The following is a 22,171-nucleotide window of genomic DNA, read 5'->3' as shown; positions in this document are numbered from 1 at the left end:
GCCTGACTTAGTGCCCATGGATCTAATCCTATGAATATATTTGCGAAAGAATAAAGGTTCCTTATTCTTCCGTATAATCGAGAAAAGAATTAGAAATACTTAGCAGTTATGAGTGGGTATTTTTCACCCCCACTGAGCTAATGAATTCCGCGAGAAATGTTCAAAAACTGCCCCGTAACAGAAGACGGTTGATATGTCGAACACCTGTAGCAAAATCTCATGTCTTGGTTTGCTATTTATTTTTATTGTTATTAGATATAGTTTAAATGTGTTGATGTTGGTTAAATATATTTTAAATTGTTAGAAAATTCTGCATCTCTCATAGCAAAATATTATTTTCGTTTTAATTGATGCTCACAGCTAGAATTTTTGCATTACAGCCGATGCCGTTCAAAGCCTACTTATTTAAAGCGGGCGAATTTCTATATACTCTATATCTCGAAGAGAATCGTGCAAAATATCAAGTGTGTTATATTTTGGAAAGGTAATTTTAAATTCCTTTCAATAAATTAAAATATACAGGGTGTCCCATATAACAAATCAAATTTTCTGTTGATAATTCTTAAATTATTAATTTAAAAAAATTATTCTTAAACCATTAAATTCTACGTAAAAAGGTGCTTTGGAAATGTTTCCATAAAAATATTAAAGTTTTCCATAGCAAAAAAGTTACAGCGATTTGTTAAAAATGCATATTTTTTAAAAATACCCTGTAACTCCGAAACGGTAACAGATATCGATATGCGGTTTTCACCATCATGTTTTTGACAAAAATTGAGCTCCAGACACCGATATTAGTTTTTGTCTATCTCCTATAGAAAAGAGTGTTTCCATTTAAAAGCGTCGAATTTGACCCACCCTGTACAGGGTGAGTCTTAAATAAGTGCAAATATTTTTAGGGGTAGTATATTTCGATCCCAGAAACACGATTATGAGATTTTTTCGGCAAAAAAAAATTATAATTTAGAATTCTTTGCAAAAATTCTCTGGAATTTTGTTTAATTTTTAGTTAAAAACATAATTTTTTGATAATATGGCAACACAGGTAGTAGGTTAAATTTATAAAAAAGAAAACCCAGGAAAGATCCAGTGGTTCTTAAAATCTAAGAAAAAAATATTTTTTTTTTGGAAATGATCCAAATAATTGGAATTAAAAAAAATTTGACTTATTTGAAAAACGGCAAAGAGAAAATATGTTTCTTTTATCGAGATCTAGCAGCCCTCAAAAATATGTATTTATAGGTACTTGGTGTCACGTATGTCATGAAGAAAAACATCGAAAAGTAACGATAATTGAAAAAATTGCAAAATGTTTTGTGGCAGGTTCATTTTGATCTTAAAAATTGACCAAGGCATTTGTTGACATGAATCAAAAAGCAAACACAACTTAAACAGAGTTGGCGGCTTTAAAGTAGTGGTTAACTTCAGGAAATAGGTTAGCAATACCTTTTCTGTGAAATTCACAACATGTTTTTCTTTGACCAAGGTTTCAAAGTTGTTGTAGGTGGTCTCGTATAAGGTTTTCGACTTCTCGGGCACTAACGTAGATAGCGCAGTTTCAGCAGCTTGTTGAATATCCAAAGACTCGTCATTATCACTCATTTTTTCACAAAACTTTGTAGGAAATACGGCGACGGCGACGTTTGAACCTGACAGAACTTTGTCATTAAAAAATACATAAACAATGCCTTAGAAACCGATTACCGAACATTTAAAAAAATGTTTAAAAATAAATAAATAATAAATAGCATGAAAATCTCAAATTATCCGCTTTCCCAAAAAATCTTGTATGAAATTCGTTGTGAGAAGCCTGTTTTAAGCAGTCGACCCGACGCGTACAAAGCATTGGCCACAATTTTGCGTCCCGTCCTTAAAACACATTTATTTCGCAACTTGTTACATAAATAGCTATTTTAATGATTTGGAGAAAAGCTACTATAGTCTATAAAATGAATAACTTTGAATTTTGACCGTTAATTTTTACCAACATGGCAAATATAAAATCCCTCTATCAAAAAAGTTACTGATATTCTTTAAATTGAGTTCCTGAACGAATCAGATAGGTAACTCTTTTTACTTTCGTGAAATAGAAAAGGAAAATAATAAAACAAGTGACAGTTCTTCCTCTTCTTACAAAAATCAACACGAAATGTCATAATTATCAAAAGTAAAATGTCATCAGCTTTTGACATTTCTAAATATCAGACCAATGCCGTCTCTAATAGAACAGCCCCGGAGCGAGATTTATGGCGTCACGCGAGTTAGATACTACGGATTAATAAATATGTTGTAGAATATGTATATTTTTTTTTCGGTTAAAAAAAACGTTTCGGCTAACATTATAGTATAGTATATAATATAGTATATTATGTACTAGTTGAAGCCTGGCGCATCCGCCACGACATCAAGAAAAAAATACTTTTTATTTTTTTTAAATAAATGAAAAACAAAAAATCCGGCGACGACAGTTTTTAGAAGAGCCAATTAGCTATCTTTTAGTAAAAAAGCAACTTTCTAGAGCAAGTCGTTACTTCTGTAGGGACGACACAGATAAACATTAGCATTTTATATATGTAGATATTTCATGTAAACTATATCATTTTTAAAATACAAACCAAAAATAGGAGGAATAATTATGTTTTCGATGTATTCTACAACATATTTATTAATCCGTAGTATCTAACTAGCGTGACGTAATAAATCTCGCTCCGAGGCTGTTCTATTAGAGACGGCATTGCGTCAGCATGGCAGCACGTTGCTAACCTAATAAAATTAACACAAGGAAAGCCCGCGTGAACTGTCAAATTTAAAGTTATTCGTTTCACAGACTATAATATTGTGCTACTACAATATTTATACAGGTACAAATTTTGAACTGTACAGATATTGGCTATTCGCTTGAGCCAACAGCCAAGCTGCTTACAATTATATAATAATAATAATAATAATAATAGCTACTTTAACTACTCAACTAAATTTAAATCTCATCGTTGATCTCATCTTATGATGGAAAATCAATACTAACTAGATTTAAAGAACATATATGACTCAGATAATATAGAGTAGACAAAAAATCTTGTATGAAATTCGTTTCGAAAAGAGTGTTTTAAAAACTCGACGCATTGTCGTCGACAATTTTGCGCCCCTTGCTTAAAACACATTGATTTCGTAAACCGTTACATAAATAGCTATTTTATTCAGTCACGTCGCAAAAATTAATACTTTTGTGACGTTTGAATAAAAAGCACTTTACTGTTTTTAAAGTCTCTTTTGTACATTTTATTCGCACACAATCGTTTATAATTAAGAATAAAATTAATAAGAAGATTTATATTGCTTTATTATTATGTTGTATTGGTTTTATCTGAACAAAACGTCTACGAGCAATATCCAATTTTCCGAAACCGCAGGATAAAAAACAATCTTTATTTTCCTTTTCAGCACGTTTCCCAGTCGGTCAAAATATAGCGACAACGTGGACGACGAAACCGCCTTCTTCTTACGCCGATATTGATTCAGATTTCCCGGACGCAATCTACAAATGGTTCAACGAATACAAATTCTTTAATTTCGGAGGAATAGGCCGGGGCAAAACCGGCCATTACACCCAGGTATTTTATTTTTTCGACCCTTTTCATAGTTACGGCGCTGTAAAATCGTTTCTCGTTGCCTTTTTCATCGAAGGGGTGCGCTAATGCCGATCCGATTCGGTGAAAAAAAAACGGTTTTATAAAGCCTATCTCAATATTCTTTTATTTGTTATCGTGGTATTCACTGAAATAAAAAAGAGCAAAATAAAATATTTATCTACTAAATAAAAATAAACAGAAAAATGACATCTTAATATTTTTTTTTCATAGCAGCTGTTAAAATTGCCTTATATCTATCAAAATAGTAGATAAAATAGTACTTTAACCGCAAGAGATTAAATAATACTTTAACAGCGAGGATAGGTTAAAAACTTTATTTCTTCTCGCACGTTTTTTAATTGCTTCCATTTTTGGAAATTTTTGTATTCCTTTTCATAAGTTATTCGGGATTTAAATGGAAGTAGTATGGATATGGCGTTTGTCGCCTCAGCCTGAATATCTTTGGTAATTTACTTATTTCGTTTTGAGCCATTTCTGGCTCCAATTCAATCAGCAATCGACACGAAAGAGGATTAAAAAATATTGACTCAAAACTGACAACAAGAGCTGACAACTAAAGAGACAGCTTTATTTATTTGTCAAATTACATAGAAACCAACGCCAACCCAGCACAATATTTTTTCTACTCGTAATAAATTCCATGAAATAATAATTTCTGAATATTTTTTAAAACTTACCTTGCTATGGAAAAAATATTGTTTTATACACGACGATAAAATGGCATTATCGTCTCCCGAAATTAATTCTATCGAAAATTTTAATCTTTTCGGTCGACGATAAAATACTGAAATGTGTTCTAGGTGACGTCGTTGTTGCGTTCTTGTGACGTAACTGTTACGTTACGTTCTCAAAGACGTCCTGGTAACGTAACAACGACGTCACAGTTCCATTAAAGGAATACAATGCTCACTGGGTTGTTTTTTGGTTCATCCCAATAGAATTTGTTTTTATTTTGTTGAAAATAATCGCTTTTGAAGAAGACTATAACAATTATTGAAGAGATGGCTGCAATAACCAGGCAGCTCCACTTTTTTTCGAAAATGAGATTTTTAGTGAATTACCCTTTAAAAAAATTGGCCGATCGTTTCCTGCAACAATCAGTTCTTTCAATATAACAGTACATAAATGGCGACCTTAGTTAGAGCTTAGTTAGAGCATTAAAATGGAACTCCCTGGTTATTGGAGCCACCCCTTCAATTAATAACAATTTTACCATTAAAAGGATGTTTTTTCTTCGGACCCTAATCAACACATGTATACAGGGTGGTCCGAGCTGTATTCCGAAAATTTCGGCAGCATATTCTGCAGATAAAAATAAATAAAAAAGTTCGTATAAATGTACATCCCAAGTAGCATTTTCACGACTTGCGACCACATGTTTACTAAACACAACGTTGGATTAGTTACAAAAAATAGTTAGCTCCCTACCTTGAGTATTAAAATAAATTTAAACGTTTTTATAACGTTGTGCCGACGTTTCTGCGACGTCGAATGAACGTTGTCTTGTAACCTTTTTTGCTTAAGTGATCTTTAGGTGATTCGGACAACGTAGTTACAACGTTGGACAATATAGAGTTTTCCGACGTCAGTTTCAGGACCTATTCCAACGTTATGCAAACGTCGTCTGTTTTACTAATTCCAACGTTGTTTAGATTTCCTTATTCTTACGTTGGTAGGACGTCGAGTCACTACCTTTTGCAACTATATTGAACCATAACCTTAAATCTTAAATTTTCACTTCATTGTTCTGTTCAGTCAGACAGTTCAGTGCTGTTTTTGTTTTTATAAAAAAAAACTTAATTAAAATGGGACATAAGAAAGGTACATATAAAACTAAATTTAAATATACATCGACATATATTACCGATGTTTATCCACTCCCTCGTTTATTTAGATTATAGAGGGCGGCACAAGCTAGACTCTAAGATGACTAAATTAGGCAATCTTGCGACTAATATACTACCTGTTAAGGCCGAACTGCGACTTTATTAGTCCAGTATGCGACTACTCGAACTACTCCATCTTAATCTCCAAAACAACAAAGTGAAAGCCGCCATGTTGTTAAATAAGAAAATGTTTCATCATCCATTTTCCTAAAATAGCAATTCCTGCTTTTTGAATACATTAACTTGAAATATTTGACCCTAAAAAACACGCGGAAACAATTTTTTCGACTGCGAATAAATTATTCTCATTTTACTAAAAAAAACTTCAAATTTTTTTTTTAAAACTTCTTTAATTTTAAGGCCCATTAGTATTTTTCAAAGTAGAAACAATACATTTATCAATAAAGTTGTTTGCGTTTAACTTTTTGCTTGGGTAACGAGTTACAGAGTCGGTTAAAGTGTTTCAATAATTATGATCTTCAAACATCCTCCACACTTAAATACTTTTGTTTTATTTTCCTTCACTGCCATCTGACATATGTCTCTAACTAAATCATAAAAATAATATTTTTACTATAATTATCCCAATTTAGGAAAAAACGCGACTTAGACGCCATATTAGTTTTGTATTTCTGTGAATTAGGATTTTAAACAACGTTGCAGTTTGTACTAAATTAGGCTTCTAGCCAACCTCGGTATCCAACGTCGTTTCGACCCAAAAATTATTCTCCAAACTAGTGCAGACTAGGGTTGGCACGAGGTTGTACCGACGTTGCGCCCCGACGTTGCGCCCCTACGTTTGGTCGCGTGACACAACGTTGTCCCGACGTCCAAATGCTGCTTGGGATATGTCCTAAAATGATTAGTTTCGGAGATACGTTTCGGAGAGTGCAAAAATTTCATTTTTATTTCGATTTTTTGCAAATAATTTCTGAACTAATGTCAATATTTGGATGAAAATAGGTGTCTGGGAGTTTTTTGACATGAGAAATTTGATTTTGATGTCAATGACTCCTATTTGTAGGGGGCGATACCAAAGGGCGATACCTACATGTGTTTTAACTTTTTTGAATAGTAATAAGTTTTTTTCCGTACCTGTATAAAGCTATTGAGTGAAAAAATATACATTTCCGTGATTTTTTACGTAAAAAATGTATTTTGGTAAAAATCGTTAGGCGCAACCATTCTCAAGATATGGAAATATGGAAAATATAATGGATATCAATATATGGAAAATATAATGGAAATAATTGAAGTATTGACTAAAAATGACAAAAAATAAACATGTTGAGTAGATAGTTATTTGACTAAAATGATAAATTTGGTAACTTTTTAAGTTAATCATAAACTTTTCTTCGAAAAAATGATGATTGTTCAATTATGACAGGTATTGATAATTTCGATTCCAAATATCTCGAGAACCATTACTCATAACGACTTTTACCAAGAGACCTTTTTTATGTAGAAAACATCATAAATGTATATTTTTTTACTCAGTAGTTTTATACAGGTACGGACGAAAAGTTATTACGCTTTAAACCAGTTAAAAAATATGTAGGTGGCGCCCTCTACAAGTAGGAGTCATATAAACATCAACAATTGTTTTTTTTAAAAATAGGCTAAAAAGTCAAATAATTTAGCTAAAAACTAGTTAAAAAAATATCAATATCGGGCCACCAAAAACAAAATTTTTAAAGTTTCTGAGAATCTTATAATCAAGACTTACGAAATAACAAACTATTTCCTCAATCTTTTTATTCGAGTTTGGACATAATACAATAAAAAACTGTTTGAATCAATTTCTCAGAACTTTTCAGAGATTAACACCCTTTGAGAATTAGCACCCAATCCCGAAACGCCTACATATTATGTACTAGTTTCAAGTTCCTTTTCACTCAATATAACAAAAATAACTCGATATAACTGGGTTTCAGATGTTATGGGCCGAAACTAATTTAATTGGATGTGGCTTTGCTTTCTATTACGACCCCTCCAAAGGTTACACGAAGAACTACGTCTGTAATTACGGGCCCGGGTAAGTTTTAAACTAGATGCTTATAAAGAAGAACTTTTATAACTTGTTACAGATAAAATATCTATCTAGTTCATGGTGGGAATTTTTTCACTCCTGTAGTCCATTTCGTTTAAACCTTTGAATAAGAAGACTAAGGAAGGAGCATAATGCTATCCATGTATTCATGCATGGTGGGCGGAAAAAGCACCATAAAAGCACTCTAGGGTGGGGATCATTGACAGTTCTGTTTGACGATTCATTTGACACATTTGAATTTGATTTGAAATTTTGTGGATTTGTCAGTCTTTACGGAGCTTATTTTATGTTATTTATTATTTATTCTACTACTGATAGTTGTATAAAGGTAGTAAATCTAGATGGAAATTGTGGCAGAACTTAAATTAACAGTGACACTATCGCGATTTATCGAAAAAGATTCTAAAATAGTTGGTTGTGTAGCGTGCGGTAGATCTCGGCAAAAATTGAGTGAAATAATGGAACAACTTTTCGCTAGTAAGTGACGATAATATAATATACATACGTGTAGTAAACCGATCATTTATAAAATTCACTTAAATTAACTAAATTATATATTTTTCTTGCATGTTAGCTTTTATTTATTACTTGTCAAAGATTAGATGTCAAAGAATTTAGATACGTTCATGCCCTAGACACTCAATGGTAATTTTATAGAACTACAAATTTAGTTTCATCGCCAGACGGCGCAAAAGACATTAAAGTACAGATTTTTTTAACTACTGTCTGTGGTCTAGGTTTGTCTAGTTGACAAAATGTTGGTGATCCGTCAAGTTATTTTTAAATCATTATTTAAATAATTATTAATTCAAATATTCCTGATTTGTTGGAAAGTTCAGTGATTTCAGTGATTTGTGATTTTATTAGTTTGTGCATTCTGATATTTACAGTCGATCATCATCTTCGTGTTAGCTACTAAACTTTTTTTTATTAAAGTCATTTTGACATTGTAGAAATGATAAATTTATGAACCAAATAAAAAAAGAGTTTAATCATAAATAAGTAAGTACATAGTTGGTAATATATAGTATTTTTAGTAACAGTTAATTAGTAGTCTATAATATTTTTACTATATTATAATTTAGTTGCTAAATCAAAAAAAAAAATAGGCGCTATGTGATCTACAGTTGGTGTTTAAAATGTACATATTCATAATTTTAATTTTGTTTTAATTATATTACACTTCAATGATCTAATAAAACATAAAATGGCAGTAAAAAAGTCTATATTTATTATTTTATATTTTACAAGGAATAATTTTGCGCTTGAATAACGTTACCGTTTTAATTAGCGTTAATAAGTAACGGAACGCTAAAATTATGTTATGCCAAAACTCTCCATTAGTTTCTTCCGGATCACCAGGTGGCTCTAAATGACGGACCCATTTGTTTTATATCAGTGTCCAATCTATCTCTAGTACGTGACATTAGTCTATGGATACGTTTAATTTGACTTACCTGCTTCAGTAGCGTATCGGATGTTTGTGTTAATAAATACTTATTATAACTTATCTATTTTTATTAGAATTATATATTTTTATAACAATTTTAATAACTACCAACATTTATTCACAACGTAAAATAAAACAACGAATTATTGAGTCTACCCCACGTCATAGTTTTACATTTTTTAAATAAAATTAGAACGCCACTGATAAACCGGAATTTAAGTCGGCCATATTTGAGGCCCATCGCAGTGTACCTAAGATTTTTGATATGCTCCTTCCTTAGTTTTCTTATTTAAAGGTTTATCTTATCTAAGTAATATTTTTATTCTATGGCTATACAGGGTGCTACAAATTCGAGGTACGAGCATTGGTATCTCGGTAACCATAATACATACGAAGATGATTAAATTGGAGCAAAGTTGCCACTTTGGGATGTTCACCAAGATGCCATCAAAAAAGTTTTAAAAATGTCAAGGATTGCTGAGTTTTTTGGAAAAAAACTGATTTTTTTGAAAATCAATTTTATTTTTTCCTGTCGTTACCTTTTAGAAAATCAAAAAACTAATTGCACATTCTCATAGCTACTTAACTAGGCCTATCTGATAGTATTTTTAGATGTTCAAATTAGCTGATAATTTGTGAGATACAGACTGACTGATTTTTTTTAAATACGGACCTGCATTTTTTATTTCACTGTTTGAAAGAACTCGGTCTGCTGAGTAGAACGATGTGCTACACTTGATACTTTTCTTTTGTTTCGGACATTTGAATACTATTTATGTAAACCAATTTTAAGTCCGGCTCTGTTTTTCTTAAATATTTAATCTATTCATCGTTACAATATTGACGTGGAGTAAAACTTTGAATACGGAACCTGGATATTATTTATTTGAATCTTTCAATTGGATCTATTTTCCTCATTCAATCTTAATTAGAGCTGATCAATATTATTGCGATGAATATAATCAGATTAAATAATTTAAAAAACCAGAGTCGAACTTGAAATTATTTTAAATAATAATTAAATAGTTTGTACCAAAAACAAGTGTGGCTGTGTACTCAGGAGACCAAGTTCTTTCAAAAACTGAAATAAAAAAAACAGGTCCCTATTTAAAAAAATTAAGTTGACCTCTGTATCTCACAAATTATTAGCTAATTAGAAAATATAAAAATACTTTCAGATAGCCCTAATAAAGTGGCTATGAAAATGTGCAATTAGTTTATTGATTTTCTAAAAAGTAACGACAGGAAAAAATAAAATTGATTTTCAAAAAAAAATTTTTTTTCCTAAAAACTCAGCAATCCTTGAAATTTTTAAAACTTTTTTGATGGCATCTTGATAAGCATCCTAAAGCGCAACTTTGCCCCAATTTAACCGTCTCCGTATCTATTACGGTTTCCGAGATACCAATGCTCGTACCTCAAATTTGTAGCACCCTGTATAACGTTTGTAAAAATAAATAAAATTATTTTTTTTATTAAATTAAAAATAATATCTAACAATAACTATAGCTAAGCAGCGATCAATAATGACCGAAATAGTTGGCAAAAAATTTTAGTGTGACTTAGTATTCTAAAGAATATTATAGGAGAACTTTTTTTAATTCTGAATATAGTGTTTATTAGTTGATACTATAAAGTGACTGTCAATATAGTCAAAGGACAAAATATTGACAAAGTGTTTTATTTTTCAGTGGCAATGTTTTGGGACAACCCCCATATGAAAAGGGATATCCTAGCTGTACTGAATACGGCTTACAAGAATCAAACAGTTACTCCGGACTTTGTTGTAAGTATATCAGAAATTATAGATCGTTTTATATAAGTAAAAAATATTCTTTTCTTGCTCTATGTATTATTTATTTATATTATCATAATTATGGTGTTTTAAGAAGTTATGTTAATATGTATGATCCTTATCATCAAAGATTTTTCACTGGTATATTATCATGTCATAATAAAAACTCTAACCCAAACTACAGCTTATTCAGTATTAGCTGATTCCTAATTTGAGTATTCGCCTGTCAATCACTACTGGTATCAATCTTTCTAAACAAAGCACCAATAGAGATCAGAAAATGAGTCAAAATGAGATCAAAATATTAGAAAATAAGATAAACAAATATCTAGGTAGGTAACAGGCTTGCCCGAGAAACGGTCGGCAGGCTGGTTATTAGTGGTTATGTGCGTTTTGAATATGCAGTATACCTTCTTCTTCTTTGGGTTCCATCTCCTAATGGAGGTTGGAAATCATGATGGCAATTCTAACTTTGTTAACGGTTGCTCTGAATAACTGGTTTGAAGTCATTCCAAACCATTCTCTCAAATTCTTGAGCCATGATATTCTTCTTGTTCCTTGGCTCCTTCTGCACTTTATTTTTCCTTCTATTACGTTCTGCAGCAGGACATATTTAGATCCTCTCATTATGTGTCCAAAGTACTCAAGTTTTCTCTTTTTAAGGGTGTTAATCACCTCGTGGTCCTTCTGAATTCTGCGTCGCAGTTCTACATTTGTAACCTTGTCAGTCCATGCAATCCTCAGCATACGCCGATAAAACCATCTTTCGAATGCCTCAAGCTTCTCCATTTCGGCCTTTTTAAGTGTCCAAGCCTCTGAACCATAGAGTAGAGTTGCAAATATGTAACCCCTTAGCATTCTTAATCTAAGCTTTAAGTTGATGTCTCCACTGCAGAGACATTTTTTGAGTTTTACAAAGGCTGCTCTGGCTATTTCTATGCGAGCTTTTATTTCTGCTGATTGATCCAAGTTTTCGGTCAACCAACTACCTAGATATTTATATTTTTGTACTCCCTCCATAGGTGTATCATCTATTAGAACATTGGCAGTATACCTACTAAATAATAAAGAGAGCCTTCTTCCAAAAAACAATTGGTGAAGATAAGAATTTTCTTAATAGTAATTTTATAACAAATTAATGGCTCTGAGCAAAAATAAAAAAAACTCCCCGAATACAGTAAAATTATACTTTTTATTAGAGTATAGTATAATACTAAAAAGGCACTAACATCACAGATAACAGAGATTATACCGGGTGTTGCATCGTCGGACGGGGCATTGGAAATCCCATGTAAATTTTAATGGGGTCAATTATTGGCTTCCCTAATTATTTTCGAGAATAATTCCATTTAGGTTTATTGAAGAGCACTAAAACCCACATTCAAAAGAATAACTTTAGATATTTTTGATTAGCTCGTTTACGAGTTATCGCCGATTTCTTTTTAAATATTTCTCCTTTCTTATGGCCATGTATTTTCTTATGAGCACCAGTCAAGGTAAAAGATAACTGTCAAATGAAGTTGTCATTTCAGAAATTTACCTATTTAGTGCTTTATTATTATTGAAAACTCATTCCTACATCGGAAATCTCAAAGATGTATTTATAAATACAAATTAATATGAATTAAAGTAAAATAAAGTAATAAATTACAAGGTTAATTATAGTATTACTACAATATTCAATAACTTATTAATTTAGGTACTATTAAATTGTTAGAACTTTAGGATTTAAGATGTTAAATAAAAAATAATCTCTTCTTACATTCGCTAGTTGGTAAACTGAAATTCTATTGCATTCGGCAAAAATAGCATTTTTTAACTCGTCTAGATTTAGGTATTTTTTTATCCTTGTATATCCTGTTTTTTGAATGGCCCCAGAGAAAGAAATCATTTGGCGAAATATCAGGAGACCTTGCTGGCCAATTTACTGTATGATTTAGGCCAATAACGTTTCCGTTAAAACTATTGTCTAAATATTCCCGAACAGCCAGGCTACTATGTGCCGGGCAGCCATCCATTTGGTACCAAACTTCCTGATTTTCCCTAGCGGCATCATGTAAAGCAGGTAAAATATGATTTTCGAGTAGTTCCAAATAATGTTCTGCATTTAAATTTCGCGTAAGAAATAATGGCCCGATAAGATTGTGTCCGAATATCCCTGCCCAAACATTTACTTTCTGTGGATATTGCCTCCTTGTTTCGACAAACCTGTTTTGTTTTTCTTTGTTCCAATATCTATAATTTTGAACGTTGGGTTCATTATTTAAGGTAAACGTGCATTCGTCAGTAAAACATATGTTTTTTAAAAATTCCCTATCTGTGTTTGCTCTTTCCATCATATCAAAACAAAACGCCTGCCGCCGTATTTCGTCCCCATCTCGTAGCTCTCGGTGCTTTTCATATTTGAAGGAATTGTATTTATGTCGTTTCAAAATTCGAAACGCTGTAGTGTGATCTATTCCTATTTCATCCTCAAGTTTCCTTGTGCTGATCTTTCCATCGTTCTCTTCCACGCACAATAAAACTTCCAAGTCGGTATCATTTCTTGCATCTTCTCTTTGTTCCTGCCTTGCTTCACATCTGCAGTTATTTATTAGGGTACCTTTGGTCTCAAATCTCTGGATATTCCTTGCGATTGTAGATTTTCCAGGTATCGGTCTATTCGGATACAGAGCAGCAAACATGTCCGACACCTTTTGATAACTATTTCCTTGATAATACCATTTAATCATCAATACTTTTTCTTCGGTAGTGTAATTCATGGCTAATATTTTCGATGTAGGTATGAGTTTTTAATAATAATAATAAAGCACTAAATAGATAAATTTCTAAAATGACAACTTCATTTGACAGTTATCTTTTACCTTGACTGGTGCTCATAAGTAAATACAGGGCCATAAGAAAGGAGAAATATTTAAAAAGAAATCGGCGATAACTCGTAAATGGGCCAATCAAAAATATATAAAGTTATTCTTTTGAATGTGGGTTTTAGCGCTCTTCAATAAACCTAAATAGAATTATTCTCTAAAATAATTAGGGAAGCCAATAATTGACCCCATTAAAATTTACATGGGATTTCCTATGTCCCGCTCGACGATGCAACACCCGGTATATGTTATCTACGCTAACATATTCTAGATAGGTTATATCTAGATAATTTAGAATCACAAACGATATATATTTATAATTTATAATTATTTATAATATTAGCTACTAGAAACAATAATATTATACAAGTACAAATATTGATATATCCCATGTTTGTGATTGGCTTAAATGGATGCAATCTACGATTTGAAATTAATGTCTTTTTATTATTACATCGCTATCGATATGCACGTAGTCTGCGATTGACACGTTAATTTGAAATTGTGTCATCGACGAAGTTATTTTGCCCTTCAACCAGAAATTAAATATAGTTTTGACTTCTGTTTTATCTAGAGCCCTGTATAGTTGATGAAAGCTCTTACTCTTTTATTGATTTAAATTATACAGACTAAAGAAAATATTAGATTAATAAAAGGAATTTATAAAAAATAATATTAAATTTTAATTCAATTATTTACACAGAGTTGTTCACCACATACGACACAGAGTATTGTAGCTAAACGATGAGATTTTTACAAACTGTAAGTTTTGGGTTCGATCTCGGGTTCGATGAAGGACTATTAGAGGTACAATTTAAAAATAATTTTACAAGATACAGAGTGTCCCAAATAAGTAAAAAATATCAAAGTTGTATTTTTTTAAATGGAACACCCTGTATATTATTACATTTTTAGTTTCTACGATTAAAATAAAGGTAAATTTGATTAAGGTTTATTATACTTAAACCTTACCGTTTTTGAAATATTTTCAATTTTGTGAAACTGCAGTAAAAATTTTAAGGCTTCATTTCTCCAAGGGTATCAAAGTTTTTAATACTAAATATTTACTGAAGTTTATTTACTGATCAGTTATTGTGTTGCAATAAAAATAATACTACCTTATACAGAGTGTCTAAAAATTTATTTTAAATAATTATTAGCTTCAAACGGCAATAACTTGTTTAATTTAAATGGAACACCCTGTATATTTTACGAGAATCAGTTGCACAATTTAATTGTCTATCAAATTATATTATACCATTTTTTACCTATCTCTTTAAGTTTCCGTAGAAAATGCATTTTCTTGTAATTTAGAACTTATTTATCAATATACCCATGGACTATTGACATTTTAGATTATTTTTAAAGATGTACCAAATTTATAAAGAGTACAGATACTAATATTGTCGATATAATTCGTTTATTTCATTAAAAAATAAAAAAAAACTGTTTAAATATTTGTTAAAGAGGACCAATTAATATGATTCCAGTATTCAAACTACATTAACTGACTGTTTGCGTTGATTAATAATAATTGCTCCAAATACTAAAAAGTTGAATTTTGTATGGGCATTAGACAGTGTGATAAAAAGTAACACCTTAAAAATTATATTTCATTTTTTAATAAATGCTTATTTATAACAGAGACTTTAATTTGATAACTTATTATTATATTGATTTCTGACTCAAATCCACATTTATTTATAATAATTTATTAACGAACACAATTAAGTATGTAATTAATTAGTATATGGGCGGAAATAATGGTGTTATATTTAATTAATGGTATACTCTTTTATAAAGATTTAAATAGTTTTCTTTTTGCATACAAATGGGCTAGTAATATTATCGTTTTGCTAAAAACGATAATATTACTAGTCTGTACATTTTATACATTTGTTGCTTTAAAAACAATCTAAAATGTCAATATTCCATGGATATATTGATAAATGAGGTCTAAATTATAAGAGAATGCATTTTCTACGGAAACTTGAAGGGATAGGTAAAAAACGGTATGATACAATTTGATAGACAATTTAATTGTGCATCTGATTCTCCTAAAATATACAGGGCATTCCATTTAAATTAAAGAAGTTATTGCCGTTTGAAGCTAATAATTATTTAAAATAAATTTTTAGACACTCTATATAAGGTAGTATTATTTTTATTATTGCAACACAATAACTGATCAATAAATAGACTTCATTAAATATTTAGTATTAAAAACATTGATACCCTTGGAGAAATGAAGCTTTAAAATTTTTACTGCAATTTCACAAAATTGAAAATATTTCAAAAACGGTAAGGTTTAAGTATAATAAACCTTAATCAAATTTACCTTTATTTTAATCGTAGAAACTAAAAATGTAATAATATACAGGGTGTTCCATTTAAAAAAAATACAACTTTGATATTTTTTAATTATTTGGGACACTCTGTATCTTGTAAAAATATTTTTAAATTGTAGCTCTAATAGTTCTTCAACGAACCCCAAACTTACAATTTGTAAAAATTTCATCGTTTAGCTACAATACTCCGTGTCGTATGTGGTGAACAACCCTGTATATTCTTAAGATATTAACTTTACTAATTAAACAAAGTCAAAAGAAGTTTTATGTAAATTATTTTTTTTAAATAAATAATGCATCTTTAGTAGAAGAACAATGGTAGTCTTGAGAAAAAGTCTATTGAGACGCTTTATTGCTTAACTTGGTTATTCTGACTTGTTTCTGGTAAGTATGTTTATTATATGTGTCTTGTTTAGATCAAGGGTTTAATAAAATTGAGCTAAATAAATGTATTTTTTAAAAAATACTTGTACTACCTCAAATTCCAATATTATTTTAACGATCTAGGTATTGAGAAATATAAGAGTGCTCCCACTCGCATGATATTTAGCATTAAACATTTTTGCTTCTCTATTCTGTTCGTTATTTTTGAACCAGCCACTATCGATCGCAGAGCATTTTTAGTTTTGAATATTATTAAAAATGCTATAACAAATGTATATATTTTCTTATCTTTATATTGCTTAAAAAACAAATTTCTTATTTTGTCTACAAATTATGTTTTCCTATCACGAGATTCTATTTTTCTGGTATTCGGTTATTTGTTAATTGCATCTTTACATTACTTTGTTCTGCTATTAACAAATATAGAAATTAGGAGCTATACATTCAATTCCATAAGGTCAAGTGGAGTAAAAATGGAGACACGCCCATATTTAGGCAAAAAATGAGATATTCAAATAAAACTACTAAAAACTTATACTCAGTCAGTTTTCTTGTAAGGACCCAAGTAGCATTTTCACGACTTGCGACCACATGTTTACTAAACACAACGTTGGATTAGTTACAAAAAATAGTTAGCTCCCTACCTTGGGTATTAAAATCAATTTAAACGTTTTTATAACGTTGTGCCGACGTTGGACTAGTACTACAGCAAAGTAGAAGCTTCTGCGACGTCGAATAAACGTTGTCTTGTAACCTTTTTTGCTTAAGTGATCTTTAGGTGATTCGGACAACGTAGTTACAACGTTGGACAATATAGAGTTTTTCCGACGTCAGTTTCAGGACCTATTCCAACGTTATGCAAACGTCGTCTGTTTTACTAATTCCAACGTTGTTTAGATTTCTTTATTCTTACGTTGGTAGGACGTCGAGTCACTACCTTTTTGCAACTGTATTGAACCATAACCTTAAATCTTAAATTTTCACTTCATTGTTCTGTTCAGTCAGACAGTTCAGTGCTGTTTTTGTTTTTATAAAAAAAAAGACTTAATTAAAATGGGACATAAGAAAGGTACATATAAAACTAAATTTAAATATACATCGACATATATTACCGATAGTTTATCCACTCCCTCGTTTATTTATATTATAGAGGGCGGCACAAGCTAGACTCTAGGATGACTAAATTAGGCAATCTTGTGACTAGTATACTACCTGTTAAGGCCGAACTGCGACTTTATTAGTCCAGTATGCGACTGCTCGAACTACTCCATCTTAATCTCCAAAACAACAAAGTGAAAGCCGCCATGTTGTTAAATAAGAAAATGTTTCGTTCCTAAAATAGCAATTCCTGCTTTTTGAATACATTAACTTGAAATATTTGACCCTAAAAACACGCGGAAACAATTTTTTCGACTGCGAATAAATTATTCTCATTTTACTAAAAAAAAAAATTCAAGAAAATTTTTAAAACTTCTTTAATTTTAAGGCCCATTAGTATTTTTCAAAGTAGAAACAATACATTTATCAATAAAGTTGTTTGCGTTTAACTTTTTGCCTTGGGTAACGAGTTACAGAGTCGGTTAAAGTGTTTCAATAATTATGATCTTCAAACATCCTCCACACTTAAATACTTTTGTTTTGTTTTCCTTCACTGCCATCTGACATATGTCTCTAACTAAATCATAAAAATAATATTTTTACTATAATTATCCCAATTTAGGATAAAAACGCGACTTAGGCGCCATATTAGTTTTGTATTTCTGTGAATTAGGATTTTAAACAACGTTGCAGTTTGTACTAAATTAGGCTTCTAGCCAACGTCGGTATCCAACGTCGTTTCGACCCAAAAATTATTCTCCAAACTAGTGCAGACTAGGGTTGGCACGAGGTTGTGCCGACGTTGCGCCCCGACGTTTGGTCGCATGACACAACGTTGTCCCGACGTCCAAATGCTGCTTGGGGAATATTTAACAATAATTGTTAACAAATGATCCCTATAATTTGTTTAATGTTTGTGGTTTGGGTGAATCATGGCAAAACTTAAATTACAAATCCATTTTCTTGTGTTGAGGTTTAAAGTTTTTGAAAGTATGAAGATGAAGTAGTAAGCGTTCGAATCCTGTTGTCGCGTGCGTTTATAGATAGGTTATGGTCTAGAAAGCCCATATTCATTTAAATTAAATTCTTTTGGTATGAGAAACTGTTTTTTTGAGGAGTAAATTTGAGAAACACACAGGGCTAATAATGAGACAAAGGTAACGGTAAATATTACATGTACATTTTTAAATTTTAGTCACAACTCAGAAATAAAAAAAAATGTAAAGAAACTGTAGTTACTGAGATAAATAATGTTCTAAAAATGAACATTGCTTTAAAATTAACACTATCATATTTGAAAGGCGGGACTTCTAGAACTGTTGAGATTTTTGCTCTTTCAATAGATTTTGAGAAATATTTAGTTCATTAATTGGTATATTTGTATTTTTTTTTGTTTCATTCTTTAAGAGTAACTTTTTTTTTACAATATTGTTTTATACTTTCAGTTTATAAATGTTTTGCTGCGGTGTAATTTTACTGTATTTTGATTCGAATTGTCTGTAGCTGTTCTTTATTAGTTTAGATTTTTTTATTTCAGATCTACTAATAAAAAAGATAAATTTCTATGTCAAATTTCTGTCATTTTAGTCTCATCTTTACTTCAGCGTTTAATATAAACGATAGCAAGGCATTTAAATGCGCGTTTAAAATGTATGTTGTAAAATGCTTAGTTTTGGAGATATAGGGTGTAGAAGTTTCATTTTTATTTCGATTTTTTCGCAAAATTTATGAAGTAACGTCAATATTTGGATGAAAATTGGGGTCTGGAAGTTCAATATGACTCCTACTTGTAGAGGGCGCCACCTACATATTTTTTAACTGGTTTGAAAACTAATAACTTTTCGTCTGTACCTGTACAAAACTACTTAGTGAAAAAATATACATTTACGAAAGGTATCTTAGTAAAAAATCTTTACGAGTAATGGTTCTCCAGATATTTGGAATCGAAATCATCAATACCTATCATCATTGACATATATTAAACATGTTGACTAAATAGTTATTAGACGAAAATCATAAATTTGAAATATTTTTGTGCCAAAAGGTCAATAGAAACTGTTTTATCATCATTTTTTCGCAGAAAAATTTATGATTAATTCAAAAAATAAAAAATTCCCAAATTTATTATTTGAATCGAATAAATATCTGCTCAGTGTGTTTATTTGTTGTCAATAATGATATGTATTGACTATTTCCATTCTAAATATCTTGAGAACGGTTGCTCGTAGCGATTTTTACCAAGAGACATTTTTTACGTAAAAAGTCACGGAAATGTATGTTTTTTCACTCAGTAATTTTATACAGGTACCGACGAAAAGTTATTACTCTTCAAAACAGTTAAGACATATGTAGGTGGCGCCCCCTACAAATAGGAGTGATATTGACATCAAAATAAAATTTCTCATGTCAAAAAACTCCCAGACACCAATTTTCATCCAAATATTCACGTTACTTCAGAAATTACTGGGAAAAAATCAAAATTAAAATGAAACTTCTACATCCTGTATCTCCGAAACTAAGCAATTTATAACATACATTTACACGAACTTTTTAACTTATTTTTATCTGCAGAATATGCTGCCGAAGTTTCCGGAATACAGTTTGGATCACCCTGTATAATTACATACAAGATATTATGACTTTTAAATATTTTTATATTATTTGGAACGTTTCAAAAAAAAATTGCATGTTCTATGTTCTATTCGGAGTAAAAATTACTTTTTGTGCCGCGGCGGTATGACGTACAGCCCAAGGGCGTAGATAAGGGGGGGGGGTACTGGGGGACAGTACCCCCCCCTGACGCTTGACGAGATACGAGAATTGAAATAGTCATTGACTATGAAAGGATTTTTTTTAATTAATATCCGACATATAAGAACACTTTGTATGCTTTTAATTATGTTGATTTATCGTTTATAATATGTTCGACCTAATTAAAAGCACACAAAGTGTTCTTATTGGCCAGGACAGATTAGTGGGGTTAACTCTAATCAATATCCATAAAGATATTGAAATAAAGGTTGATGCTGTTATTGATAGGTTTTCCAAACAGCGTACTAGAAAACTTGATTTTGTTTTGTAGTTTTATTTATAGTTTTATATATTTTTTGATAGTTTAGATTTTTTTTTATAGTTTATAGAAAATTAACTAACGTCGTTGTTTCATTTTTGTGTATGTTATTTACAAATCTATATTTTAATTTTTGTGTTATGTTTTTATATCTTTTTGAAGACAAAAAAATCGCCGTCGTTTTAATTCGACAAAAAAATTCCGACGGTGATTTTTTTTGCGACTTAATCATAGTACCACCCCCATAGCATACACCTATCTACGCCCCTGGTACAGCCTCGTCAACGTACAGTCGATCAAACGTACAGCCTCGCCACAAGAAGTGTCATTTTTACTCCTAATAAAACAATATACTATTTTCAAAATATTCATAAACATATTATGAAAAATATTATAATCAATAACACAAAAGCAATTACCTAGAGCTGTATTTTTATAACCAAGTCTACTCTTCCCTGAAATAACGCCCTATTATATCCGCCGAATTTAAATTATTTAATACCGGCGCATACGTTTTGAAAATCGCTTATTTATTTTAATTCGAATTTATTGTTTCAGCAAAACCAGCCAATTACTACTTCGGCATATCAAATTTTATACTGGATCGAGTTTCGCATTAGAATAAACATTAATTAACCCAAGCGATTATTACTTGATTGTACCTAAAATGAATTTAATGTGTTGTGATTAAATTGTAGCGTAAACTGATTTCGTATCTAGGCAAGTTTAATTAACTGAGAGGAAAATTGGAGTTTTCAACGGGGGCCAGCCACTTAACTGTTAGTGGCTTTCGGTGCAAGTGCATCGGATATATATGGTAATTAAATTATACGTCTAGTTTATCTAGCAATTGAGGCAAAGCAAAAAATCAGAAACCATAGAGAAGAAATTTCACATACATTATCACCAAAAAGTTTGGACATGGGACTGTTTTTTTATCGAATTAAAATTAAAAAAATATACAGGGTTAACCCGGGACCCCATTAAGCCACACGCCACGCCACGCCACGTCATGAAGATCTGTGCCTATGTTTTTCCATTTAATTACATGTATTGCGTACACACTAAGCAACACGCCATCCCACGCCATCCCACGCCACCACACGCTATCACACGTGTGTCGTCTGTCCCAGATCTATTGTGTACACTCTTTCCCACGTCGCAACACATATCGTGGCGTCGCGTGGCGTGTGGCCTAATGGAGTCCCAGCATTATTCACCTCATTCGACACGGAGTATTATAGTCACACGTGATTCTTAGAAATTGTGAGTAATGGAATCATTAGAGGACTAATTAAAGCTACAATTTAAAATAATTTTCAAAAGGGAAGAATCAAGTAAATAACCTCTAGGGCTTAACCTCGCCAAAATTATCATATATTTTGACTCACCAGCCTTTTTTACAACGTTTTTTTTTCTAGATCGTATGGTATTTCACAATGGCCAATTTTCAATAAAATGAAAAAACTTCTATTATATATTTTGATTTTTGAAACAGATCGTCACTAATTTTTTTAGGTCTGTTATTTTTTTCTTACTTTTTTATAGCCATAGAGTAATGCCAGTTTTTCAT

General features: G+C 31.1%; 1 protein-coding gene across 1 annotated transcript in view; it reads left to right on the top strand.

The window, feature by feature from the left end:
• Nucleotides 1-21,919, top strand: part of LOC115878289 (venom allergen 5 2-like) — a 38,052-nt gene extending 16,133 nt beyond the window's left edge. Inside the window, exons 5-8 of the mRNA XM_030894745.1 lie at nucleotides 3,442-3,611; nucleotides 7,471-7,571; nucleotides 10,728-10,822; nucleotides 21,157-21,919. Of these exons, the coding sequence (XP_030750605.1) occupies nucleotides 3,442-3,611; nucleotides 7,471-7,571; nucleotides 10,728-10,822; nucleotides 21,157-21,218 (428 nt within the window). The 3' untranslated portion in view covers nucleotides 21,219-21,919. The remainder of the gene's footprint in view (nucleotides 1-3,441; nucleotides 3,612-7,470; nucleotides 7,572-10,727; nucleotides 10,823-21,156) is intronic.
• The last annotated feature ends 252 nt before the right edge of the window (nucleotides 21,920-22,171 follow it).

Source organism: Sitophilus oryzae, unplaced genomic scaffold, assembly GCF_002938485.1.
Source record: "Sitophilus oryzae breed Bouriz unplaced genomic scaffold, Soryzae_2.0 scaffold_1507_pilon_pilon, whole genome shotgun sequence".
In the NCBI taxonomy this organism is placed as follows: domain Eukaryota; kingdom Metazoa; phylum Arthropoda; class Insecta; order Coleoptera; family Curculionidae; genus Sitophilus; species Sitophilus oryzae.
This window is presented reverse-complemented; position numbering and strand designations above follow the sequence as displayed.